Source organism: Hemibagrus wyckioides, linkage group LG20, assembly GCF_019097595.1.
Source record: "Hemibagrus wyckioides isolate EC202008001 linkage group LG20, SWU_Hwy_1.0, whole genome shotgun sequence".
Taxonomy (NCBI): domain Eukaryota; kingdom Metazoa; phylum Chordata; class Actinopteri; order Siluriformes; family Bagridae; genus Hemibagrus; species Hemibagrus wyckioides.
The window spans coordinates 9,838,934-9,866,707 of NC_080729.1; the positions used below are offsets into that span (position 1 = coordinate 9,838,934).

Genomic DNA, 27,774 nt, shown 5'->3' on the forward strand with positions numbered 1-27,774 from the left:
ATTTTTCCTGCTTCTAACATATCAATATGACAAAATTTTCACTTGCTATCTAGCAACTAGCTCTAATTCATCCTAAAGTTGTTCTGTCGGGTTTAGGTCAGGACTCTGTGCAGGCCAGTCAAGTTCCTCCACACCAAACTCGCTTATTCATGTCTTTATGGTCCTTGCTTTGAGCACTGGTGTGCAGTCATGTCGGAACAGGAAAGGGTCATCCCCAAACTGTTCCCAAAGTTGGGAGCATGAAATTGTCCACAATGTCTTGGTATGCTGAAGCATTAAGAGTTTCTTTCGATGGAGCTAAGGGGCCAAGCCCAACCCCTGAACAACGACGCCTGAATTTAATAAATGGTGTCCTAAAACTTTTGGCTATATTATATATTTGTTATGTCTCTCTCTGTCTCTCTCTCTCTCTCACTCTCTCTCTCTCTATACATATACATATAAACCAATAAAAAAATTACCTTTGCCTACAAGTAATACCAATACCTACACACACTCGGTTATTAGAAGTAAACAGACTAAATGTTCCGAGACATAGTTAACCTTGTATTTAAACAAATTTAAATTTTAACAAATTTAAATATTTTATTACTCATAATTTAAACTCAAAATTTCCTTTGTATCTCATGGTTTTCTCCCTCTTTTTGTATTAAAAATAATAAAGCCTAATAGTACAAGCGATAACTATTAAAATTACTACTAATCAAGTGTTAATTTTCATTCATCTTCATAAGGAGAATGAAGAGCTGAATTCCACAGAAGAGAAAGAGGGCTTTCAAGATGAGATGTGCCTTTACGATCCTTCTTTCCTTATACCCTTGTTCAGTTACATTGTCCGCCCAGGTAAACATCACCTGAACCACCATACCTATAACGTCTTAGGCCATTTCAAAAGTTCATTGCATGTTGTGTATTTGAATCCCTTTAATCCCATACCCATCTGTGGCTGAGAGTGATGGGAACAACATTTTGATGGACGGGGATAGCATACACTCTGTCTGTTAGAATGATAGCCAAATGTGGGCAGCAGTTCAGCTCATTGAGGCACAATGCTTCTTACTACTGACACAAATTTGATGTAGTGTTAAGGTAGCTCGCCAATTTTAATGCCTGTCTCTCAACAGGGGACAATATTTACATTACATTCATAACATTATAACATACAAATATATATATATATTTTTCTAAATGCTTTTCTGATTGTGGTGAAATTTTATATGCAAGTTTGTGTTTGTATTTTTAAAAAATGTCTACCCGTGACCAGTCATATTTCTCTGGGGATTTGACAGGGTTTATTGATAATCGATCAAAAAAAGTCTCATTGATTTGTCCATCTAACTACACTCAGTGTTCTTTGCAACCTCACAAGAATTGCGCACTAGTTGTGCTATTCATGTTTTTCAATCAAAACCTATTTTGACCATTTAAGATATATTTTTGTTTAAAGATTAAATTAATAAATAACAGATGTTTAGTGAGCATTTAACTTAATGCATAAGGCTTCACTAGAATACCTGATTTCTTCACATTTTCTAACTGTATGTTGTTGAGTTTCTTAAGATTTCACTGTTCCTCACAGATGCTGTAGTGGATTGTCGAAAGTTTGTATGCAGTCATGCTCTGGGCCTTACAGTAGTGGCCTTAAGCAGCTATGATCACAAAATGAGAGCTGCAGCCTATCATGTCCTTGGTTCCTTTTACCAGCATTTGGAATCTGTTCATTTCAAAGAGAAAAAACAGGTACTCAGTCTAGCCCAGCATAAAACTCATTTGTATCATTGTAACAAATATTTACTACTTTAAAGAATTGTAATAATGTTGCCTCCTGTCCACAGCTGCTTTATTTGTTGGATACTCTTAGGAACGCGATTCAAAAGCAGAATCTCAGAGTCTCTTTCGTGCATGCTACCTACATTGCAAAAGTGACTCAGCAGATTCTGAGACCTGGTGTGTTATTTCTGAAGCAGTCTTATTATTTTACATACTGATATTGTGTTTATATACAGCATCTCACAAAAGTTAGTACACCCCATCACAATTTTGTAAATATTTTATTATATCTTTTCATGTGACAACACTGAAGAAATGACACTCTGCTACAATGTAAAGTAGTGAGTGTACAGCCTGTATAACAGTGTAAATTTGCTGTCCCCTCAAAATAATTCAACACACAACCATTAATGTCTAAACTGTTGGCAACAAAAGTGAGTACACCCCTAAGTGGAAATGTCCAAATTGGGCCCAATTAGCCATTTACCCTCCCTGGTGTCATGTGACTTGTCAGTGTTACAAGGTCTCAGGTGTGAATGGGGAGCAGGTGTGTTAAATTTGGTGTTATCACTCTCACACCCTCTCATACTGGTCACTGAAAGTTCAACATGGCACCTCATGGCAAAGAACTCTCTGAGGATCTGAAAAAAAGAATTGTTGCTCTACATAAAGATGGCCTAGGCTATAAGAAGATTGCCAAGACCCTGAAACTGAGCTGCAGCACGGTGGGCAAGACCATACAGCGGTTTTACAGGGCAGGTTCCACTCAGAACAGGCCTCGCCATGGTCCACCAAAGAAGTTAAGTGCACGTGCTCAGCGTCATATCCGGAGGTTGTCTTTGGGAAATAGACGTACACTATATTGCCAAAAGTATTCGCTCACTTGCCTTGATTCGCATATGAACTTAAGTGACATCCCATTCCTAATCCATAGGGTTCAATATGACGTCGGTCCACCCTTTGCAGCTATAACAGCTTCAACTCTTCTGGGAAGGCTGTCCACAAGGTTTAGGAGTGTGTTTATGGGAATTTTTGACCATTCTTCCAGAAGCGTATTTGTGAGGTCACACACTGATGTTGGACGAGAAGGCCTGGCTCTCAGTCTCCGCTCTAATTCATCCCAAAGGTGTTCTATCGGGTTGAGGTCAGGACTCTGTGCAGGCCAGTCAAGTTCATCCACACCAGACTCTGTCATCCATGTCTTTATGGACCTTGCTTTGTGCACTGGTGCACAGTCATGTTGGAAGAGGAAGGGGCCAGCTCCAAACTGTTCCCACAAAGTTGGGAGCATGGAATTGTCCAAAATGTCTTGGTATGCTGAAGCATTCAGAGTTCCTTTCACTGGAACTAAGGGGCCAAGCCCAGCTCCTGAAAAACAACCCCACACCATAATCCCCCCTCCACCAAACTTTACACTTGGCACAATGCAGTCAGACAAGTACCGTTCTCCTGGCAACCGCCAAACCCAGACTCGTCCATCAGATTGCCAGATGGAGAAGCGCGATTCGTCACTCCAGAGAATGCATCTCCACTGCTCTAGAGTCCAGTGGCGGCGTGCTTTACACCACTGCATCCGACGCTTTGCATTGCACTTGGTGATGTATGGCTTGGATGCAGCTGCTCGGCCATGGAAACCCATTCCATGAAGCTCTCTGCGCACTGTTCTTGAGCTAATCTGAAGGCCACATTAAGTTCGGAGATCTGTAGCGATTGACTCTGCAGAAAGTTGGCGACCTCTTCGCACTATGCGCCTCAGCATCCACTGACCCCGCTCCGTCAGTTTACATGGCCTACTACTTCGTGGCTGAGTTGCTGTCGTTCCCAAACACTTCCACGTTCTTATAATACAGCTGACAGTTGACTGTGGAATATTTAGGAGCGAGGAAATTTCACGACTGGATTTGTTGCACAGGTGGCATCCTATCACAGTTCCACACTGGAATTCACTGAGCTCCTGAGAGCGACCCATTCTTTCACAAATGTTTGTAAAAACAGTCTGCATGCCTAGGTGCTTGATTTTATACACCTGTGGCCATGGAAGTGATTGGAACACCTGATTCTGATTATTTGGATGGGTGAGCGAATACTTTTGGCAATATAGTGTATGAGTGCTGCCAGCATTGCTGCAGAGGTTGAAGGGGTGGGGGTTCAGCCTGTCAGTGCTCAGACCATACGCCGCACACTGCATCAAATTGTTCTGCATGGCTGTCGTCCCAGAAGGAAGCCTCTACTAAAGATGATGCACAAGAAAGCCCACATACAGTTTGCTGAAGATAAGCAGACTAAGAACATGGCCAGAACCATGTCCTGTGGTCCGATGAGACCAAGATAAACTTATTTGGTTCAGATGGTGTCAAGCATGTGTGATGGCAACCAGGTGAGGAGTACAAAGACAAGTGTGTCTTGCCTACAGTCAAGCATGGTGGTGGGAGTGTCATGGTCTGGGCCTGCATGAGTGCTGCCGGCACTGGGGAGCTACAGTTCATTGAGGGAAACATGAATGCCAACATGTACTGTGATGTACTGAAGCAGAGCATGATCCCCTCCCTTCGGAGACTGGGCCTCAGGGCAGTATTTCAACATGATAACCCCAAACACACCTCCAAGACGACCACTGCCTTGCTAAAGAAGCTGAGGGTAAAGGTGATGGACTGGCCAAGCATGTCTCCAGACCTAAACCCTAAGGTGGGGAAGCGCAAGGTCTCTAACATCCACCAGCTCTGTGATGTCATCATGGAGGAGTGGAAGAGGACTCCAGTGGCAACCTGTGAAGCTCTGGTGAACTCCATGCCCAAGAGGGTTAAGGCAGTGCTGGAAAATAATGGTGGCCACACAAAATTGACACTTTGGGCCCAATTTGGACCTTTCCACTTCCATTTGTTGCCAACGGTTTAGACATTAATGGCTGTGTGTTGAGTTATTTTGAGGGGACAGCAAATTTACAGTTATACAGGCTGTACACTCACTACTTTACATTGTAGCAGAGTGTCATTTCTTCAGTGTTGTCACATGAAAAGATATAATAAAATATTTACGAAAATGTGAGGGGTGTACTCACTTTTGTGAGATACTGTGTGTGTGTATGTATGTATGTATATTATTTATATATATATATATATATATATATATATATATATATATATATATATAAAATAAATTTATTTGCTTACCCTTACTGTTTACTGTCTGCTTACTTATAGAGGAGCACATGTACCTGGTGATCAGTAAGTTTCTTTTGGGAACCCAGTATGTGGATCTCAAAAGGGTTCCAGATTTCTTCAGGCTTTTCTATAGCTTTGATTTAGAGGTAATGCATTATCTCTGTATCTATCTATCTGTCTGCCTATCTGTAATTCTTCTTTTTCTTCTCCTGCCATTACTGACTGACTTACAATTTTATCTCCTTTATTGTTTTCTTCAGCATAAGCTGGAGAGGGAATGGCTGTTGACAGTGTTGGAAGAAGGTATGAGAGATGGGCTCTGCTATGAGCTATGTGAACAACAGAGCATCTTCCATACACTCCTTGGTTTTTGTAGCAGCCCACTCTGTGCCCAGCCTGTTCAGGTACACATCAACTAACATTTGCACTGGCTTTACATGTAGCACCCTTTCAAAAAAGGGTGCAGATGTTGGGTTGTCTGTATTATGCTTGGATCATTTTCTGGATAGTGGCACTGTTTCCTACTGTAAAATATTGAAGTCTATGGGTGTCAGTACAGATTTTGCCAGGGTACAGTCAGACATTCAGGAATTAACTTGCCATTTTGTGAATTTGCTTCTGCTCTCCAGGCCAACAGTTTCCTCACAATTTTACTGCTGTTTTATGTTTTTGGAAGGCCCAAAATAAGCCTGTTTTTTGGTGTGTTTTTTTTTTTTTAAATAAATAAATTAATGCCTCTATTTAAATAATGGTCATTTTCAAACAACCCTGCTCCTGAACTTACATCAGTCCTTATGTCAGAAAACATTGGTGTTCACTTAAAGATAAATAAATATTTGTAGCATGGTTCCTCATTATGTGCCTGCATTATGATCAACTGTTTCTTGGTAACTACAGTATTACTTATGAGGGTGAACTTTGGGCCAGTTCTCCTCTGCACACCCAACATGCTGAAAGTGTCTGGGGGATGTTTTCTGCAGCTGGAGCTGGGCCTTGTACACAGCTTCATAGGAGAGTAAATGCAGTTATTTATCAGAACCTCCTTCAGCAGCAAGCAATTCTTTTCCTGGAAGCATCTCCCAATTGGCCTGCAATTTTCAAGCAAGACAGTGCCCCCTGCCCCATAGCAAAATGGGTGAAGTAGTTCCTTTAAGCTAAAAACATTGAAATTATGAAATGGCTAAGCCAGAATCCTGATCTAAATCCAGCAAAATGCTGTGGTAGCAGTGCTAGTTAAGTGTGCCCTCAATTTTGATCAAGTCATCAATCATATCTCCAGTAAAGCACCCCATCACACCTCCTTCTCCATACTTCACAGTTGGAACCACACATTCAGGAACCATCCATTCACCCTCTTTATGTCTAACAAAGCCATGGCGGTTATAACCAGAAATCTCAAATTTGGGCTCATCAGACCAAAGGAAAGTCCACTGATCTAATTTCTATTCCTTGTGTCTTGGCCCAAACAAGTCTCTTCTGGTGGTTCTTCCAATGTAATTGTTTCTTTGCTGCAATTTGAATGCCTGGCTCGAAACAGTGGATGTTGAAATATGTGGGAAGCAGTTATGTGGGCTGCAATCTGAGGTGCTATAAATCAGCAGTTTCTAAGGCTGGTAATTCTAATAAACTTATCCTCCACAGCAAAGGTTAGTCTTGGTCTACCTTACCTGGGATGGCCTTCATGAAAGCCAGTTTCATAATAATGTTTGATGGTTTTGGTGACAGCACTTGGGGATGCATTTAAATTTCCTGAGACAGTCCGTCTTTACTTAGTCAGTCTGACTGACCTTCTTTCCTTAACTGTGTTTATTGCCATAAAATGGATTTTTGCAATAGCTGTAGTAGCAGGGCTATTGACTCTGTACCCTCCTTTCATCGTCACAAAACAACTGATGGTCTAAAGAAGGCATGAAATATCGCAAATTAACTCTTGACAAGGCACACTTGTGAATCCAAAACAATTCCAGGTGCCTACCTTGTGAATCTGAGAGAGAATGTCATGAGTGTGCCAAGCTGTCATCAAAGTTAAATGTAGCTTGGGTCAATTTAAAATATAAAACACATTCTGGGTTGTTTAACACTTTTTGTTTTGCTACATAATTCCATTTGTGTTCCTTTATAGTGTTGTTGCCTGTCTTTCATACTTTTTAACTGATATAGAGAGACCATCTAGGTATTGTTGTCTGTATATATATCTATATTTGTTGCAGACTCAGATTGTGAATGTACTTTGGGAGACTGCTCATTTTCCTAAAGCATCCTATGACTTTAGTAAGGCTCATGGAATCCTAACATGGATATTACAAGTCACAGAAAGGAGGTGAGTATTGCCTGTATTTTTTTTTTTTTTCTTCAGTTTTAGATCATATTGTCAAACTTATCAAAATGCAATAGTTGTCTCATGATATGACGTTCTGTCACTGGCAGGAATATTGACAAAAGGATGCTGACCATTGTAATAGGACTGCTCCATACTCTTTGGTTCTCTAACCTTGGCAAGAGCAACAGTATGGGGCAGTGGAGCAGTAGAGCAGACATGCAGCTAAATAATTCAGGCAAATGCCTCCCCTTTTCACTCATCAGTGACTTCCTATGTGTTCTGCTCTCAGTCATTAGATACCTCAGGTAACTATACTCCAACTCTCAACCAAAGAGTGATATAGCAAGAGATATTAAATACAGTGCTGCTTAAAAGTTTGTGAACCCTTTAAACATGGTCATCGTTTGTGTAAAAAAAAAAAATTAAACCATTTTTTTGCCCAATCAGTCACAAGCTTTAGAGAGGTCCTATTGATTTTTGGCAAGTGGGCCAAAAATGGGCACTCAGCCACTGTTACAATTCACCCCAAAGGTTTACAGTGGGGATGTTATGACCTTGCATTGTGCAAAGAAACATCGTCATTCTGGGACATTCCCCAGACTAGGCCCCTTGACACTAGGTATTCAGGCAGATAGCATTCTTCTGGCATCTTATTCCCTGCAAGATATGCAAGTGTATAATGGAAGTTTCAGTTTGTTATAAAAAGAATGACAGGTTTGAGGCCTTTTCTTCTCTTATTGAAACATAATGACTCCTGATACCACTTAAACAGTTTAATACATGTTCTGCCTTTGACTTATTTTGGTTATTTTTATTTATTTAATTACTGAGAATGCAACATCAAACGTTTGTACTAGTAAAATGTATTTAAATTATAATTATTGTTTATTTTAATCAGAACTGGAGTGGAACCATCTGAAATGGAAAGTTTTCTGCAGATGTTGGATTCTGTGTTGAAGCATCATGGCACTGCATTGAATGATAACAGAGATACAAACTGGCTGCATCCCCAGTCACTGTCCTGCTCAGCTGCACTCACCCTGCTTCACTGCTGGGGAACACTGACCTCTGATACCAAACTACTCTGTTGTCTTCAAGATCTTTTCAACATGTACAGTATTAAAGTACTGCATGGTAAGTGTTAATCATGCTCCTTTGTGTTTTTGTTTTCTATTTGAAAGTTTATTTTATCAGAATTTCTAGTGATTTTTTGCATTTGATTAGCAAAGTCTCTTACATTATTAAGCCACATGCATACACAGGCATTGCTTGGAAGCAGTATTATACTGTACAACATATGATTAGTGGTTTGTGCTAATAGATTTTGTAGAATGAAATTGAAAATGATGTAGCCTTAAACAAAACATGTCCTTGAAATGAAATTCAGTGTGTGAAAAGAGCCAAAAGAAAGTTGAAGTGAGAGTGTGAAGTGAGAGATGAAGTGAAGTTGAAGTGTGTTCCAGGTTGTTTATAGGGTTTGGGGAATTAAAGGTTCACTGGGTTATTTATTTTTTTAGTTCTGTGGGAATTATAGTTGATGGAGGTTAAAGGGGTTTGTTTTGGGGTTCTGGTTTAACTAGCCATCAGGTTGATATTTGAGGTACAGGGCAATTAGCATTTAGGGTGACGTTTGTATATATGGTTTGGATAAGTAGAGGTCATGTGGTATTTATTTTTATATGTTGGGACAAGGCTGTCTTTATTTCAGCATTTGTATTTGGGGAATTACAGTTCTATGCCTATTTATTTTTGGATTTTGGTACACTTAAGGAGTATTTATATTTTGTTTTTGGACCATTTAGTGGTCAATATTTGGGCAATTCAATTGGGGGCATTTGTTTTTGGGTTTGGGGAAAAATTAGCAGGCAGGGAAGTATTTAAATTTAGTTTTGGAGCAAATTAAGGTCACATGGGTATTTATTTTGCCATTTTTGCACTAGGTTCTTTTTTAAATTAAATTTGCTTATAGACTCTGTAAGCTGGTAACACTGCACATAGAGAGGATGTAAAATTAATGAGGGTTGCCACAGACCACCAAAATGTCCAGCAAAACTACATTTCAAAAATCCACACATATTCTAATGTTGTCCCAAACACTGGGGCATTGGAAAACACATTTTAATCTTTGTTTTAGCCTTTGTCTTAATCTCTTCCCTTTCCTAATATTTGTATGTAATGTATCTTACAATAGAAATAGTCTTATAAATCCTATGATCACTGTACGTTGTCTGTCTTTTTTTTTTTTTTCTTTTTTTTTTTTAATAAAGGGGGCGCTTAAATTGGCATAAAATCTGCAACCCTGTTATTACTTATCTTGTCTATTACTCCTCCAACAAGTGCAATAATAAATCTGTGGCGCTAAATGGGACCGGAATAGATAAAGTACCTTATGATTTTTGGATTGGAAAACCTACCATTGCAGTATGCTTGATTTGTTTATTTTTCCATGACTTTTGGGGATTTTAGGGATCATGTTTAAATGCCATTTGTATGCGTGATTATTTTTCTCTGGTGTAACTGTTCAGGTTAAATTCAAGTGTGATTTAACTGTTATACTGTCCAAAAAGTTATTGATCCCAGAGTTAAAGGCACATAGTGCTTGGACCAACTGGCTGGTTCTCTAGATCGCAGACTAACAGTGAGTCTAAAACTCTTCTGGGAGGTAATATAGCACAGAGAAAACAAGTTGCGCAGCTGTATTTTGGACCATTTGCAGAGGTCTGCCAGCAGAGTGTTGCAGTAGTCCAGTCTTGAAATTGCCTACAAGATTAAACTTAACAAGCACCTGAGTGGCCACTGTGGATAATGTTAAATTAGCAGTGTGCGAGGAAAAAGAACAGATGATTACAGATGGTTACACCAAGGTAACCATAGCCATGCACTGCCATGTTGCTCCATAAATTACAAGGCTACTGAGAACTGTTAAATGCTGCCATAAGGCTGAGGAGGGTTAAGATGGACAACAGATTGGCTGATCTAGCATCATTTTGGTTCTCGGTGTCAAATGGGCAGTCCCTGTGGAATGCACTTCTTTGAAGTTTAATTCTAACTGAGACAAGGAGTAACTTTTTATTTCTTAACCAACCATGTTGGAAGACATAGCCTGTGGTTGTAGGATGTTTAATTTAATTATAAAAAGGTGGTACTAGGTATTAGGGGTGCCACAATACTCAATATAATAATGAACCGTTCAGTACGACCTCCACGGTTTAATACGCGTATGTGAACCGTGTTTTTTTTTTTGGTTTTTCGTTTAAGTAATTTCCCTGTGTTTTATTACTCTCTGAACTGACTGACTGTGTTTGCCTGTACTGTATGTCTGCGTGCTGAGACAGACACGCCTCACCGCGAGTCCAATCCAGTCCAATCATTGAGTGCAAAATTAGGGGGGCTTAAACATGCTTGCGATGCTGGTGTCAGATTTCACAATCTAACCATGGCGAGCGGTGAAGCGAGACAAATACGAGAAAGCAGTGCTGTCTTTCAAATCTGTGGTGTGGGGACATTTCGGATTTGTTGAAAATGATGCAGATGAAACAAAAACGGTAAACAAAAAAATGCCTGTGTACAAGCACTGTTACACATGAGTTAGCTACTGACATGGAAATACTTCCAAAATGACCACACATCTATAGCTCCATCACCCCGTGATATCACTGTGTGGAAGCAGGATGGCAGAGCAGGTAACACAGGCATCCAAAAAGCAACAGTCCCTAGCTGATTCCTTCCAGCATTCATACACAACTGGTTCTGAAAGAAAGATTTGCAGCCGTTTTCGGTGATGGGTGATGTGGGCTCTCGACCCCTAATAAAAGTGCTCGACCCGCATTACACACTACAGTCATGTCAATTTTTTTATTTTTTTTTTTAACCACCAATGTAATTCCCGACCTGTACAAGAAGACACGCAGAAAAATTGAAAACAAATTGGGTACCTAGTTGGACCTCGCAGGCAACAGAGAGTTATCTCACCGTGACTGTTCATTACATAGCGGATTGGGAAATAAAGAGCACTGAACCCCAAACCCATCTCCTGTATTAAAGTAATATAAGAGCTAATTTGGCAGAAGAGTTGATAAATTCAGTGAATATTGTCCATGCAGTTCATGATGCTGACATGCTGTGAGCTGCCAGTGTTAATTTTTCAACATTGGAAGATGTCTAACAGTGCCATCAGCAACTGGTGTGGAAACCAGTGGGACACAGGTACACCTATCTACTGTCTGGAGAAGTCTGGACAGAAGTGGTCTTCATGGAAGAATTGCGGTCAAAAAGCCATACCTCCAACATGGAAACAAGTCTCAATTATGTAGTGACTCAACTATGCACGAAAACGTAAGAACTGGGGTGCAGAAAAATGGCAGCAGGTGATCTGGACTGATGAGTCAAAATTTGAAACATTTGGCTGTAGCAGGTGGCAGTTTTTTTACCAGCTGGTGAGTGGTATCTTCAGGCAACAGTGAAGGTTACTTGCAAGCTTGGGGCTGCATTTTTGCAAATGGAGTTGGAGATTTGGTCAGGATTAATGGTATCCTTCATGCAGTACCATCAGGGAGGTGTCTGATTGGCAATAAATTTATTCTGCAGCAGGGCACTGACCACAAACATACAGCCAATGTCATTAAGACATTCAGAAGAACAAGGAATCTTGGAAGTGATGGTGTGGCACCCACAGAGTTCTGATCTCAACATCTTTGATGTCTCAGATTACATGAATAAACAGAGGGATTTGGGATTTGTCAGCCAAATGTCACCCTTCTGAGTCTGGTTCCTTTTAAGGTTTATTTCTTAGATCATCTCAGGGAGTTTTTCCATACCACAGTCACCTCAGGCTTGCTCATTAGGGATGAATGTTAGGGATAAATAGTAACAACTTTAAACTTAATTTTTTTTTTCTGTTGTTAAGTGTTATACAAATAAATATAATTGAAATTTAATTGGATTGAGGCAGCCTACATCCACAGAATATCTGCAGTAAGTTCTCCCAGATGTTTGGAAGAACCTACCTGCACACTTTTTTTGAAGGAACTCGGCAAGTGTACCTAGAAGAATTAATGCTGTTTTGTGGTCACAACAAATTTTGATTTGGATTTGGTTCTGTTCATTTACTTTCCATTTTGTTAATTTCACAACAATTGGTGCAGGTGTTTGTGTGGGTTTCAGGAACTGCAGAGTGAGTACATTTACTTTTATTGATCAAGCCAATAATACAATTTAAAAAACAGTCTCAGAAAACTCAAAGTTTCTATTCGATTAATATATAGCTGCAAGGTTTGTTGCTAGCACATCTACATTTGAAAAAAAAATCACACAGTGGGTCAGTTAAGCAGTCTGCATGTGAAGCTCTCATGTTTGAGATCTGTACCTGCCCACAATAACAATTATAATAATAATAATATTGTTTTTAGTATTATTAACACTATGTTCTGTGTGTAGCCTGCTTAAGTTGGATCCAAGTATGAACTGCAATATTCTTGGCTTTATATGTAACTAACATGAAATGTTTTCTCAGGCACATGGCAGGATGAAGTGCAAGGATCAGTCCAATGCAAGGATAGACCTACAGATAAATATTTGCAGTCTTTGGTGAAATGCAAAACCCTCCTGCTGAGTGTTCTCACTCACTGGGAGCCATGGGCTATCCTACCTAATAAGTCTGATCAAAACCTTAACCCATCAACTGCATCGCCATCCAACAACTCTGATAAACTGCCCAGTCTACAGACTGCAACTGCCCACACACTCATCAGCTGGACCCTCAGGACATTATCTGAGATACCTGTTGATGAATATCTTGTGTTTGCAACCTTGAAATGGTTGGAAAAAGTGATAGTACCACATGAAAACATTGCAAAGTCTTTGATGATTGATGAATCAGTGAGAGTTGGCCTCTTACGACTCTATCAGCAGACATGTGAGTTCAAAGTCGAGAAAAAAAGGACTTTAAAACTGGACACGCTTCATCGTTTGACCACAATTATGGTGCACTTGTTAGAGGTTGGAAAAACTCTTCACAGAAATGTAACAAAAGCATGCCTGCATTCAACTACTGATGATCCAGTTAAAAGAGGTAACCTTCACTCCTAAACAGCAAACGGTTTAGGCACTTGTGAAAAAACATTGTAAAATTAGTATGCTTTCCAAAATAGAAATATTAATAGTTTGCATGAAGTGACTTAATTAATATAAAGTAAACAGTAGGAAAAAGGAATCCAGTCAATATTTGGTCTGACCACTCTTTGTTTGCATCAATTCTCCAGTATACTTGCACACAATAGGTGATTTTAGTAGGCATATAGTCCCCTGCATGATTAAACAATTATACCAAACAGGTGATTAAGAGATGTCAAGAGGTGGTTTGGCCCTCACACAGAACCCTGATCTCAACATCAAGTCAGTGTGGGTTTACAGAAAATGACAAAAGCCACAGAAACAGACTTAATCCACAGTGTGTAGTTCTCCAAAAATGTTTGGAGCAACTTACCTACCCACTTAATTGACTTTGTGCTAGTATACCAAGGAGAAAAGCTTTTGTTCTGTTTGTATGGTGTTAATTGATATACAATTATAATTTATATTTTGGAAAGTATCCTTTCTTTAGCATTTTTTCATAAAATTTTTCAAAAATTTGTCTGTCTTCATTGTAATTTCTTTTTTTTCCTTTTTTTTTTTTTAATAGAAGCAGGTCTGAAGCTATTGTCCTTGTACATTCCTGAGATCTGGAGTGGAGCCAAAGTGCCTCAGCTACTCCTGACGCATGCCCAGCTCATAACCAGAGGAAGAAAGATCTCTCAAAAGACCAGCACACCCATCATGCAAATTTGTGAAGACATTCTGACTACTGTTATTTTGAAATCATAATTATTTGTAAGACCTTGCAGCTAAAATGTTAGGTTAGCTAAAACTAGGTAGAAAGATTATTATACATTACATTTATATGAATATACAGTTGAATGTGTATAATCGATATATAATCTATGCTTGGATCTATGTATTTTCTTTCAATAAGCCATCAGCTTAGGATTCTGTAAAATGTCTATAGAAAAACTCATAACTTGATGTAAACATGTTATTGCATGTTATTGCATATAAAAATATTGCAGTTTTCCTAGGAAGTATATACATATTTGGTATGTCAACTAAATTCTTGCTGAGGACAAAAATCTGGTAGTGTTTTCTGGAGCATAAATGCAGAGTTGTAGGCATGGGCTTCAGCTCAGTGCCATTTCATGTAATATACAGTGACCAGTAGCTTCTAGGGAATTTTATTACCAGGAAAATTAATATTAATAAAGTCTCTTCCCTTGGGTAGGCCTTTGCCAAAAAAGAGCAGAATCCTTTGTTGTTTGCAAAACAATATTGTTTTTATATTATTTGGCTTCATGTGATTGGACCATTCTCAAAGAGCCTCATTTGTTATAATGGACAGGCAGTGATTAATGTGGAAGCAAGTAAAATATCTCGAGATGAAAGAAAATTCGGTTATATCTTTACAAAAATACCCTTTCACAAGGTGCACGGATGAAGAAAAGAATCAAAGAGCTTGGACCAGATCGACCCAATTTGCAAATTGAGCAGCAGTCAACTGCACCAATGGACCCCATGGAGAGATGGGATTGAATGGATAGATGGAGGACAATGAAAAATGTTCTTTATATTAAAATTTATTTTATGTTTGTGAGATTGTGAGACAATCTTGCATCCTGTGTACCAAATAAGTAGTGTATCTATTGTGTTATAAATTTTCCCATCCTTTTGGTTTACAGATAGTTACATCCTTCCTACCTTGGTGGATGTGTCTCTGACAAATGTTCTGTGCAACAAGTGATGTATTTTACATTTTCAGGTACAGCAGTTAGTTTAAAATAAGTTTGTTTTGCAGTTGAAATTGAGTCTCACATGAATTGAATTTTATTCAATGATGAAGTGTCTCCCCCCACTTCTCAAACCAAAGTTACACCCTTGAATGAAGGTGAAGTCTCTCTGGGTCGAGCTGGTCCAAGCTCCTTGATTCTTTTTTCTTCATCCGAATGCCTTGTGAAAGGGTATTTTTGTAAAGATATAACTGAATACTCTTTCATCTTGAGATATTTCGCTTGCTTCCACATTAATCAGTACCTGCCTGTTAACTGACAATCTGCTGAGCAGTAAAGAGTCCAAAGTCCTTTCAGTACTTCAGTATTTGTACTAATCCCTACATTTTAAGAATTCTTAAAAATTGAGATTCGTAAGTAAAGAATATATTCCTTAACTAGTAGTGTGTCCTATTCCAACCCATTATTGAGACTGGTTGCTGAAATGTGCAGAATGTTATACTGACTGAATTGGATCCCAGGGAGCACATTCACAGTCATATTTAGGGACATCCACAAATGGGTATAATTTGTTGACTTCGTTCTATACATATGCAGTACTGTTTTGGTAATTGGACCCCACTCATGAAATATGCAGTAACTGAGGAGCAAGAAAAACAAATAAGAAATAGGAAATGTATGGCATTCTCAGACCTGATACACTGCTTCTGGTAGATATCAGTAGATCAGTTTCTAGTACTGCAGACACATTGTATATTACATTTAAAATGTAAACACAAACGGTTTTTACAGGGCACAGCAAGCAAGTTCAAGTACATTTACCCTGACACAGAAAGATGACACTGTTTTGGCAAACCTATGGCTTAAGAAGGATTCATTTCAGTGCACAACTTTAATATCTGAATTTGCTTACCAAGTTGAAAGGACAATGTCTGAAAGAGTAACAAAAAGTTACACATCTTTTAAGGCATCACACCAACTAATAAATCTATTGCATATACATATCACACATATCTATTAAATCTATTACATACTTTAGTAAGCAGTAAATTAGGTCACTAGTGAGTAGTGACCTAATTTAGTTACATAATTTAGTAACATTTTGAGCACAAAAATATGTAAATAACAAACTACAAGTACATAAGTAATTCACATCTACATGTGGAGGTACATGTAATTACAGGTCATCTTTTAAGTAAATGTTGAAGCACAAAATTGTGCCTATTTGACAACCCAGGATGGGTCCCTTTTAATACTCTCGTTTTCAGGACCCAAAACTGCCGATCCACATGTCCTCTGACCAATACTAAGATACCTGCACACAAAACACATTCATAAATTCTGAATTGTCATCTGAACAGACATGACAATCATTGGGTAAATGCATATAAAAATAGGGAAGTTTTGTTTTATGTTTTGTGTTATGTTTTTTCATTCAGCATGGCCTTACCGGTTAGCCACATCAATAAGGCTTTTGTGAGTGACAGCAAAGAGTCTTTCTCTGTGAGCCTGTTTCATTTCATCAGTAATCCCATTCAAAAAAAGTTCTAAACCTATAACACAACAAGAGCCTATTAGACATATTAATAACTAGCAAAAGTAATAACAAATAAAAACATTTTTAAAAAAAAAGAGTTTATATACTATGTTTTTGAAATGGCTGACCTCTGTCTGATGGAGCAACTGGGGCATCTACAGTGGAGAAGATGGACAGTTTGGCCTCATCCACATCTTGCTGTGTAAACCTACCATCTTGAGCCCATCCCACACAACTGCGAAAAACTTCCAGGGTCTGAGAACAGTTAGGGTCCCTGTTAAGACAATTATGCATAAGTATTAGTTTTCAAAACAAAAGTACATATACTGACTTGTCAGTATACTGACATATACTGAAAGTTTTCAGGTCTTGGTGTGGTATAGCTCTATTTACAATATATATCATTATACTATATTGCTGTATAATACCAAAAACAGTAGGTCTGCTGGGATTGTTGGACCCAGAGCTGATGTTAAGTAGAAAAAAAAAACATCTACATGCTATAGACATAGAATCCTTCTAACGGAATACATTTTGTAGGAACTATGTATTCCTGTTCTAGTGAACAATCACTAGAACAGGAATACATAGTGCCTACAAAACTGTTATAAGGATTCTATGTCTATAGCTTAACCCTTAACTTGGCATTATTTCTTTCTATTGGTTTGACTGCTTTCCTTTTTAAAATGTAATGCAGCAACACAGCTTTTGCTTTTAAAGGCATACAAAATGTTCTCCACAGTCTGGAGTGCAGCTTTTTATTCTCTATGAATATGAATTGAATTGCCATTTGCAGCCATCAGACTAATCTGCATGGTAAAGACCACAGCACAATTCATAGATATAGCCAAAACATGCATATAGCAGCTGTTTTATTTTCTTACCTGTATGAGTAAAAGGCAAAGAGGCCATCTCTTCCTATTTTTGCTCCTCCTCCATAGGCCCCACCTTTCTCTCTGATTTCTCCATGTAGAAACTTAGCAGTCATCATTCTTCCTAAAACACACAGACTAGGAGACAACAGGCAATGTGTAAACAAACTACTAAGACATATTTTTCAATGTACAAAAAGCATATTATACATGTGTGTTTTACCTGGCATAATCCTCATGTGTCATTGGGACAGTGCGCACACACTCACTAACAAAGTTCACAGAAAAGGGAAATTCGAAGTAAGTCTTCATCTGACATGGCTTAAAAAAAGCCTCCTAAAAACCCAAGGAGTGATGCAAATTAGAATACAAAAGCTGCATTAAAAAGTGCAGAATAATATAGAATAATAAATGCTGAATTTACTGTAAATTAAATATACATACAGAGACAAGGTAACGACTAGCAACAGCCTGAGCAGGAGCCTGAGGATCCAGTGGTTTCTGGAAGTGCATACACTCAAAACAATTACATGGTAGTAGCAGTAATAAAATAAATTTTTATATCAGAGCATCAACTCACATAAGAAGGTCTGGTTAATTACCTCAACAATAACTGCTCTGACAGACTTCCGCTCCTTCTTGTTAGAGGATATACTACACACAAACCTCTCCAGCTCATTTGCAGCGTCTGTCATTTTCTGAGGAGTAGCGTTAACTGCACACCTTACAAGAGTAATTGAAAGACAAATTTGCATTATTGTATCATTTGCATTGTACTGCAATTTAAGCTATGTTTAAGTTTAAGCAGGGCATCTTTTCCATAATCAAACTGAAAAGCATAATGTTTAGAACACTAGAACTCTGAATTCAGTTTAGGCGGTTCAGTGAAGGATCCTGTGGTTTAGAATAGTATAAAGCATTTTGGGGTACAGTAAGTAATACTTACTGGGAAGACAGCCTCAAATATTTCAATTCTCTTTTAAATTTTTGTGAGCCGTCTTCCCGGTGCAATGAGGACTAGTACACCCCAGCAGCCGCCCCAAAAAAAAAAAAAAAAAAAACAAACAAAAATACACCCACACCTTTGTTTACTTAAGGCACCTCCCTCAGAATAATTAATTGGTTATGTTCTCTACATCAAAGTTTGCTGTTGACCCCAATCACAACAGCCTGCATCTCACTTTTAGACAAAATAACTAACAGTAATGAGAGAAACAATTTTTATTCCTGTGGATAACTGACAAAAACTTTTACTTTTGATCAAAACCTCAGCAAGAGGTATAATCACTATATATCAAGCACAGAAAGGTTTAATTTTTAGTAAGAAATCTCAAGAGAAGTTGCTGAATGACATGACTGACAAAGTAAAATAAGACCCACTCTGACTAAATAGGTCAGATTATTGATTTCACTTGGATGGTTTGAATGGTTCGGAGTAAGCATTATTTTTTGGGAGGGATTTGCAGCACTGGGAACAAAAATTTGGTTTGAGACAATAATCAAACTGAATAGTATAGATAAGGTGTTCAAAGAACTCAGAGTTGAAACTGAGTCTAGAGTTCTAGGTGGTATAAAGGTGCTAAGCCAATAAGAGCACTGGCATTTATTATGTTGAATACAATATTGTGTGTTGGAGCAAAGTTACATACATATAAATGATCTTTAGGATCCTGGCAAATATAATGTGGTTAAGTTAATTAAATAGATGTTTGTAATTTAGATCATAGGCACCTCATATTATCTGGATTCAGAAGGTGTCTCTTTATTCTGGGTAGCTTCCTTAAAACTGATGTCAGATCAGGCATCTCAGCTATTCTCTTCATGAACCTTACCTGAGAGAAAACACAGATCATATTAAAATAAGTTTCTAAAGATATCCTGAGTAACTGCAATTAAACACTTCTAATGTACACATTTCGTCATGCAAAGTCCTGTTAATTCAGTAACCATTTGATACTGAATTACCTGGTCCATACCAGTGAAGGTCTCGTAAAGATCAGCGGCAGGTGTGAGAGATCGCCCTGCTCGTGTCATTGCATAAATGTGACCTGAATATGAAATCCCATTCGACAACTCTTGAGCTGATGACATCACCAACACTTTCAGCCTCTCCTCGTCATCAAAATGAGGACTAGAAAGAATACAAATACCTCTCTTATAATAACAAACTGAAATTGAAAACAAACCAATTCATTTAACAATTCATTTTTTTAATCCCATTATTAAAAACATTCTTCATATTTACTCTCTGATACCTACTAGTTAAATATGTCACTCCAAAGGTGGAACATATCAGGCAAGTTCCTCTCTAGACAGGATGAAGTAAGGAGAATGCCCTGTAGAAAAAAAAAACGGGTTAGAGATAAAACTGTTGATTGTACATAAAAGTATGTGTTATAAAGAAACAAATGGATTTGCTATGTTTTAATTAGCAGAACACTTTGGAGAGGACAATAGCTTTCACTCAGTTGTATTCACTAAAGTTCTTTCTGTTTTCATTATCTGTTTAGTAATAATAAGTCAGGCTAATGAATTTGTATTATAATTTCAAAGGTTGTTCACCACTCATCTGATTAGATTTATCAGTGGTTTATTTTGCACCTTTAGTTTTTCAGTTTTACCACTTGCCCTCAACTCTACCATTCTTCTAAATTCAGATACAAAATAAATTGATTTTAATTTTATGCTATTAAACATAAACATTTATTTGGATTATTGTAGAAAAAACATACTACTGACCAGATAAGAACAACTTGCTGTCAATTCTACCATTCTACAACATTCAGACACAAAACAATCTTACTAATTCATATGCTATTAAAACAGATTTTGGAGATATGACTTTCATGTTAGAAAAACAGATTTCTTATAATCATTTCTATACAGTCTCTAACATGAGAGAAACAGTTCATTTCAAACACTAAATAAAATAATTAAAGCTGCAGCACTTCTATTTTTGCTTTGCTTTATTGATATGTGCTCTGTCAAACTAGAATGGAGTAGGTGTAACTGCTATCTGAGTTAGTTGCAGTTAATTAATTCTTAAATTATTTGATTTAAAAAAAAGAATAATTTATGTTGATAAATTCCTTGTTTGTTTGTTGAGATCATATGCTTGTTTCATTTCTCAAGTGGAACTAATTGTTTTGCCACCGTGTGCGGTGGGGGTCATTATTACCTGTGCTCCGTAATATCACAAATAGAGAAAACTGTTGTTTATATTCGAAGCTGTTGTGAAACTATTAACTGTACTTGGAAGATATTTTTGCTGTGAAGACCTAACCATTGGAATTTTACCTCCCCTTGACTTAACGTGGCCAATGAGGTATGCAAACTGTCTGTTCATTAATGTTATATTTGTAACGGGGCATATGCTAATGTGTTAGCAATAGAGACAACGGTTTATAACCTTTGTTGGTTATGTTCAAGTCTATATTTTGTGTATTATTGTTAATGGTTATTCTCTATGAGGACACATTATTTTGTTTATATTTATTTTTTATATTTTCTGTATTTAGTATCCAGTTCTCACGGCATTGTCATTTGGCATGATCCGGCATGTTAAGATGGCTGGTGGTGCGACATGTTAATAAATGCCTGTAATTAAGAACACTTGAGCTTGCGTTTGAATCGAGGGGAGCTACAATAGGTATAGATATAACACTGATGTACAAAGATATGAACAGATACTAGTTTTGTACTAGGTACTAATCACTCCTGCAAAGAAGTATCTATACAGCAGCAGGTCACATCAGGTCATACTCATGTCTCATACACCATGTATATTCTTGACAGGTTTTGTCTAATAAGGGCTCAATAAACAAGGCAAAAAGAATGGGTTAGATTGGACATTCTCTGCATCCAATTCAGTAGAGCAGCCCCTATGCTGTTTGAAATAAAACTAAGAATGTACAAGAATTAAGTTTTTCTGATGTTATCTTGTGCTTGCCTTGGACAAACAAAGCCTATTTGATCCAAATTAATGAGGTCTGTGAGAATCATTTCTAGAATCATTTAATTTACCTGCCTTTATTCTTGAAACTGCTACTTTTAGAATTTCCATCAGCTAATAAACGAGTTTTTACAATTTCACCTTTAATGTCTTCGCATTGACTTTTATTACTGCTACAAAAATCCTTATTTTCCCTGAGAATAAGACTAAAATCCATTGTCTCGCTGAAGGGATTTGCCGAATCTCCCTCATGGCTGCTGTGTGAGCCAGGGAGAGGACGCATAGTTTCATCGTTCTGCATTTCTATTGCTGTTGGCTTTATACCTAGTTTCCATCTTGCTCCTCTTTCATTTTTAGGATATAGATTACTTAGACTGCTAGTTTTATCATTTTGGGAGTTTAAAAAAAACAAAAAAAATGTTCTATACCTTTATGCCTGATTCCTTCATAGACATACTACTTTATATGTTTACCTGTTCATACATGTCGAGGTCAGCTGTGTCTGGTACAACCTGCTGAGTCACAGACATGCCACCTGTCTTCAGCTCCATCTGCTGGGCCTGCTGCCGATAATCCAGTTTCCCACAGCCCATCCTGGGATTACAAAAGCACAAAAAGATAGGCTGAATAATAACTGCCACACCCAACTCTAACACCTAAACATTGATTTACCATATTTACTTACATAACATTATTTTAAATACTAAAACAAAACTTAATTTACTAAAGACTAAATGAAGATTACTTAAGTGACAAAAGTGTAACCAATGTATAACCAAGGACAGCCAGTTTATATTTTATACTATATATAATATGTGGTGATGGTCAAACACTGATCAGCCACAACATTAAAAATTTTGACAGGTGATGAACAACAAACATCAACTTGTATACAATCTGAGCAACATCCAAATTGTGAAAATGGTAGGTCTTGTGGGGTGTTCCCAGTTCAGTACCTACAAAAGCGGTCCAAAAATGGATAACCAGTATACTGGCACTGGCAACAGGGTTTTTTTTACATTGCGTGTATGGCTGGGTGCTCTTCTAGGGAAGAGAGGTGCCAAGATAAACTTGTGGAAGGCAGTGTGATATTCTCTGTGGGATATGCTGGACAGATACTGCAGCACACTTTCAAAGACCTATATGGAGTCTATACCTCAACAGGTCAGAGCTGTTTTTGTGGAACAAGTGGGGCCTACACAATATTAGGTAGGAGGTGTTAATGTTATGGCTGATCAGTGAATAATACCTTATTTGAAAGCTTTATTTTCACAAACAATGCTATCACTTGCCCTCAACTTTATCCCTCTATGGCAAGTTCTATGTAATATGACATATAACATCATCCTTAATTTCCTAGTGGTAACAGACCTCTAACAGTAAAACTGCTAGGGCTTATTTTAAGTCTCACTTAGTGATAACATTGCAGAATAGGGGGACATAGATCTTCAGGTCCTCTGAGAGGGTGTTGAGGTTACACATAGCCCTGAAATACACCATGCCATTAGTGGGCTGCTCACAGTACTGAATGGGAACTCCTCCTGGAAAACAGAAATTGAAGAAGAGCAGCGTGCATGAGACAATACTGGCATGTGCATAACTAGGACCCATCACCGAATATGCATAAGCACACAGTGCGATTATGTCACATTTCCTTTTTGTACACTGCATAAGATGTCAAAATATCTATTATGCTAAAATTATTTGATATCATGCTGACCAAATTTGGTTTGAATCTAAATAAACCAGAGGTGTATTTATAAGGGTATGCAATTGGTAAATCTGTCTGTCTTAATAGGGCAAAGATAAAGTACTACACTTTACACCACTGAGGCTTGTGCCCTAATTAAATAAACATAATTATAAGTAAGAATTTAAATGGAAGAGGCCAACAGATGCCTTTGTACAGCTAAAATATACATTTGATAGTTTTATGCAATATGCACTTTGCATGTGTATGGTCTTGTTTACCTGCAGCACCCATCTGCACAGAAATGTGTGGTATGGTAGGTTCTATGTCAGACACCTTTAGGGCAGGTAAGCAGGAAGTGTCCTGAGTTTTGCTTTGTTCAGAGAGCAATTGTAAACCTGAAATATTAGTCAAAGTATAAGCAATTTCAATGGTAACTAAACAATTGAACTGATCAGAAAATAACACTAAGCAACATGTATTAAGAGTCCAATGAACCAATTTATGATACTATGTAAATGATCTCAGAAGCACTCAGAGTGCATTCATGTTTATAATAGATTCTGATTTTGTGTCTGGTGAACTTTTCTAGCATGAATAAAAAAGAAAGCTTGTTTACACATTCACATTAGACAGAAAATAGAAAGCTTGTCAGATATTTCCACAGGGCATATGGACATGGAAAAAAGGCATAATCAGTAAACTTCCTAAATACCTAAAACTTTTGGACAGGTGCAAGCAAAAAAAGAATGCACAGAATGTAAAGCTGGTACCCAATGCTCTATATCATTCAATGTCATTATGGTGATGGTCTTTGATACTTAGAGGCTGTTTTTGTGACTGGGGCACCTAGGAAGATCACAAACAGCATCATGACTTGTTATACACTACTCACAAAAAGTTAAGGATATTCGGCTTTCAGGTGAAATTTCAGCACTAAAATGCACTATAACCTTTACAGGTGAACTTATTTTGACGTTCTCTACACTTTTGAATGCACATGTCCAACTATTCAGTGTTTCAGTACTTTTTGCATAACTTGCTGTTCTCTAACAAGGTTCTTAACGGCAAAATTGGTGTTTGATCCATGAATCGACCAATAAATTTTCTGGTTCAATTAGAATTGGTATTTAAACAGTCCTCTTCATCATGCTGTTCACATTTTGACATCATGAGACCAAGATGACACCAAACAATTGATCAACAGTACCTCACCATTGCGAGGCTTCAAACAGGCCACATCCCACGTTGATGACCACTTCATTGTGAACAGTGCCCTGCGGAACCGGATGATGAATGCCACTTAACTCCAGGCACATTTAAGGGAGGTGAGAGGCACCCAAGTGTCACGTCAGACCATTCGAAACCGTTTACATCAGCATGGTCTGCGTGCTAGATGGCCTGCAAGGGTACCTGACCACAGCACCAGGCACAGGCATCGGGCCAGAAAGCATTTACACTGGACGAGGGACCAGTGGGCCTCAGTGTTGTTCTCTGATGAAAGTCAATTCACGCTTAGCAGAAATGATGGCCGCCAACGATGTTGGAGACATCAAGGAGAGCGCTATGCATCAACCACTGTTGTGGTGGTGGTACAGTCTGGGCAGGTGTGTCTACTCAATACAGAACTGCCCTACAGCTTGTGAATGGTACAGTGACAAGCCAATACTACCTGAATAACATCATTAATCTAGTCATTGTGCCCCTGCAGGAACAACACAGGCCTAATTTCATCTCCATGGACGACAATGCTCCAGCTCATCGAGGTCGCATCATTAGGGAACGGCTGCTGGAGGCTGGGGTAGCTCAAATGGAGTGGCCTGCACTTTCTCCAGACCTGAATCCCATAGAAAGCCTAAGGGATCAGCTGAGTCGCCGTGTAGAGGCTTGTAACCCTGCACCCCAGAACCTCAATGACCTGAGGGCTGCCCTTCAAGAAGAGTGGAATGCCATGCCTCAGCAGACAATAAGTCGACTCATGAACAGCATGAGACGTTGTTGTCAAGCTGTAATTGATGGTCAAGGGCACATGACAAATTATTGAGACATTGACATTTTTTGTTGTGTTATACCCACCACCGTTGTTGGCTTTTGTTTCAATAAATTGTTTGAGATGAGGAAATCACCATTGCATGCTTCTACTTAAATGCCCTACATTCATGATATAATAACACTGCAGTGTGAACTTTTTACATTTTCCATAAATTTCACCCAAAAGGCAAATATCCTTAACTTTTGTAAGTAGTGTATGCAGTCCGAATTAAGCCATGGCTGGTGATCTTGACACATCCAGGTAACATGCCCAAGCCAAATGTTAAGAAAAGAGTTCCGGTCACTAAGGATGCTAATGATCTGGATGATACTGATGATACTGTAGATGATTATATGGTTCTGCATGAAAATGTCTTCTGGTTTGTACCTTTTTCATAAATAGTTTTGCAGTCAGCATCAGTGAGAGCTTGTACATTCTGCTGGAGTTTTTCATGCTCCGCATTTTTCCGTTTCTCCAGATACTGCTCATCTGGGCTCATGGACAATGTCAGCCTGTGTGTGTTGTCCTGAAACACCAACTGTAATCAGTCATTATGTAACAAACATTGGCCTCACTCCCCATAAATATATTTTCAGCAAGGTTTATAAAATTTGTAAATTTCATCCCTTGAAAATGTCCTTGTTTTCCAAAGAAAAACTTATTTTTATCCATTTCAAAAACATCAAATTTACATCAGCTCTACATTGTGGCACAGAAGAATGTTTCATTCTCATGCCAATCTATCAGGTGAATTGATTATTAGAAAACCCTTCTGCAATTGTTCTAGAACACCTGAAAACTGTTGTACTGATTAAGGGAGCAATAAAAGTGGCCTTCTTTAGGTTAGTTTAGTATCTGGAGCATCAGTAGTTGTGGGTTTGTTTACAGACTCAAAATGTCTAGAAAGAAAGAACTTCCTTTGGAAACATGCCAGTCAATGGATGTGCTTAGAAATGAAGGCTATGCAGTGCGAGAAACTGTGCGGAAACTTATAATATCCTACCATGCTGTGGACTACTTTCTTTATAGAACAGCACAAACTGTACAGAAAAAGGAGTTTGAGCCCCCAGTGGACAAATACCTGAGAGTGTGTAGTTTAAAATAAAGAAGTCTCACAGATCCTCAACTGGTAGCTTCATTAAATAGTGCCTGTCAAACACCAGTGTCAACATCAACAGTGTAGCGGTAACTCCAGGATGCTGAGCTTTATGGCAGAATTACAAAGAAAAAGCCATATCTCAAGCTGGCCAACAAAATATTCAGATGGGCAAAAGACACTGGAAGACTTGAAAAATTGAGGACAGAGGAGTCCATGTTTACGGTCTTTGGATCAAACAGAAGAACATTTGTGAGACGCAAAACAGTGTTTAATACCATCAGTCAAGGATGGTGGAAGTATGGGGGAGCTTTGCAGTATGGTAAGTAAGCTTTGCAGGTAGTAAAATAGGAGATTTGTACAGAGTGGAAGGGACCTTGAAGAAGGAAGGCTATCACTACATTTTTTAACGACATGGCATACCCTGTGGACAGCACTTGATTGAGGGCAGCAGGATAATAACCCAAAACAAACTTCCAAACTATGCCAGCACTATATACAGAATAAGCAGTCCGCCGGGATGGGGAGACAATCTCATCAGAGTGAAATCTCATCATATTACTTTGAAAAACTGACAGCTAGAATGCCAAAGGTCTGCCTTTGCTGCAAAAGCTTTTTTTTGGTGAAAGCAAAGTTTAAAGAACACATTCATCATTTCAATTAAAATCATTATTTTTAACCTGTTCATTTGCTATTTCCAATTTTAAAAATTTTATTTTGATGGAAAACAAGGAAATTTCAAAGTGATCCCAAATTTTTGAATGGTAATTGATTTTATATATATATATATATATAAAATGTATATATGTGTGTATATATATACACTATATTGCCAAAAGTATTCGCTCACCTGCCTTGACTCGCATATGAACTTAAGTGACATCCCATTCCTAATCCATAGGGTCAATATGACGTCGGTCCACCCTTTGTAGCTATAACAGCTTCAACTCTTCTGGGAAGGCTGTCCACAAGGTTTAGGAGTGTGTTTATGGGAATTTTTGACCATTCTTCCAGAAGCGCATTTGTGAGGTCACACACTGATGTTGGACGAGAAGGCCTGGCTCTCAGTCTCCGCTCTAATTCATCCCAAAGGTGTTCTATCGGGTTGAGGTCAGGACTCTGTGCAGGCCAGTCAAGTTCATCCACACCAGACTCTGTCATCCATGTCTTTATGGACCTTGCTTTGTGCACTGGTCCACAGTCATGTTGGAACAGGAAGGGGCCAGCTCCAAACTGTTCCCACAAAGTTGGGAGCATGGAATTGTCCAAAATGTCTTGGTATGCTGAAGCATTCAGAGTTCCTTTCACTGGAACTAAGGGGCCGAGCCCAGCTCCTGAAAAACAACCCCACACCATAATCCCCCCTCCACCAAACTTTACACTTGGCACAATGCAGTCAGACAAGAACCGTTCTCCTGGCAACCGCCAAACCCAGACTCGTCCATCAGATTGCCAGATGGAGAAGCGCGATTCGTCACTCCAGAGAACGTGTCTCCACTGCTCTAGAGTCCAGTGGCGGCGTGCTTTACA

At 38.5% G+C, this 27,774-nt stretch overlaps 2 protein-coding genes across 6 annotated transcripts in view; one reads left to right on the forward strand and one right to left on the reverse strand.

Moving 5' to 3' along the window:
- Nucleotides 1-14,583, forward strand: part of urb1 (URB1 ribosome biogenesis homolog) — a 52,836-nt gene extending 38,253 nt beyond the window's left edge. Inside the window, exons 32-41 of one of the 2 annotated variants that reach the window (XM_058418919.1) lie at nucleotides 735-843; nucleotides 1,580-1,740; nucleotides 1,836-1,947; nucleotides 4,971-5,077; nucleotides 5,192-5,335; nucleotides 7,142-7,251; nucleotides 7,359-7,556; nucleotides 8,150-8,385; nucleotides 12,764-13,321; nucleotides 13,931-14,583. In XM_058418919.1, the coding sequence (XP_058274902.1) occupies nucleotides 735-843; nucleotides 1,580-1,740; nucleotides 1,836-1,947; nucleotides 4,971-5,077; nucleotides 5,192-5,335; nucleotides 7,142-7,251; nucleotides 7,359-7,556; nucleotides 8,150-8,385; nucleotides 12,764-13,321; nucleotides 13,931-14,112 (1,917 nt within the window). In that variant the 3' untranslated portion in view covers nucleotides 14,113-14,583. The remainder of the gene's footprint in view (nucleotides 1-734; nucleotides 844-1,579; nucleotides 1,741-1,835; nucleotides 1,948-4,970; nucleotides 5,078-5,191; nucleotides 5,336-7,141; nucleotides 7,252-7,358; nucleotides 7,557-8,149; nucleotides 8,386-12,763; nucleotides 13,322-13,930) is intronic. The other variant, XM_058418920.1, reaches the window with a different exon arrangement.
- A 120-nt stretch (nucleotides 14,584-14,703) lies between these two features.
- The window catches only part of pitrm1 (pitrilysin metallopeptidase 1), a 49,815-nt gene continuing 36,744 nt past the window's right edge, over nucleotides 14,704-27,774 (reverse strand). For 3 of the 4 annotated variants that reach the window (XM_058418922.1, XM_058418921.1, XM_058418924.1), the window contains 14 exons: nucleotides 25,536-25,686; nucleotides 23,398-23,514; nucleotides 22,838-22,967; nucleotides 21,900-22,020; nucleotides 19,734-19,810; nucleotides 19,440-19,605; nucleotides 19,206-19,306; nucleotides 18,077-18,197; nucleotides 17,919-17,975; nucleotides 17,698-17,810; nucleotides 17,487-17,612; nucleotides 16,731-16,876; nucleotides 16,516-16,618; nucleotides 14,704-16,380 (listed from right to left, as the gene is read on the reverse strand). In XM_058418922.1, coding sequence (XP_058274905.1) covers nucleotides 16,287-16,380; nucleotides 16,516-16,618; nucleotides 16,731-16,876; nucleotides 17,487-17,612; nucleotides 17,698-17,810; nucleotides 17,919-17,975; nucleotides 18,077-18,197; nucleotides 19,206-19,306; nucleotides 19,440-19,605; nucleotides 19,734-19,810; nucleotides 21,900-22,020; nucleotides 22,838-22,967; nucleotides 23,398-23,514; nucleotides 25,536-25,686 — 1,623 coding nt within the window. In that variant the 3' untranslated portion in view covers nucleotides 14,704-16,286. The remainder of the gene's footprint in view (nucleotides 16,381-16,515; nucleotides 16,619-16,730; nucleotides 16,877-17,486; nucleotides 17,613-17,697; nucleotides 17,811-17,918; nucleotides 17,976-18,076; nucleotides 18,198-19,205; nucleotides 19,307-19,439; nucleotides 19,606-19,733; nucleotides 19,811-21,899; nucleotides 22,021-22,837; nucleotides 22,968-23,397; nucleotides 23,515-25,535; nucleotides 25,687-27,774) is intronic. The other variant, XM_058418923.1, reaches the window with a different exon arrangement.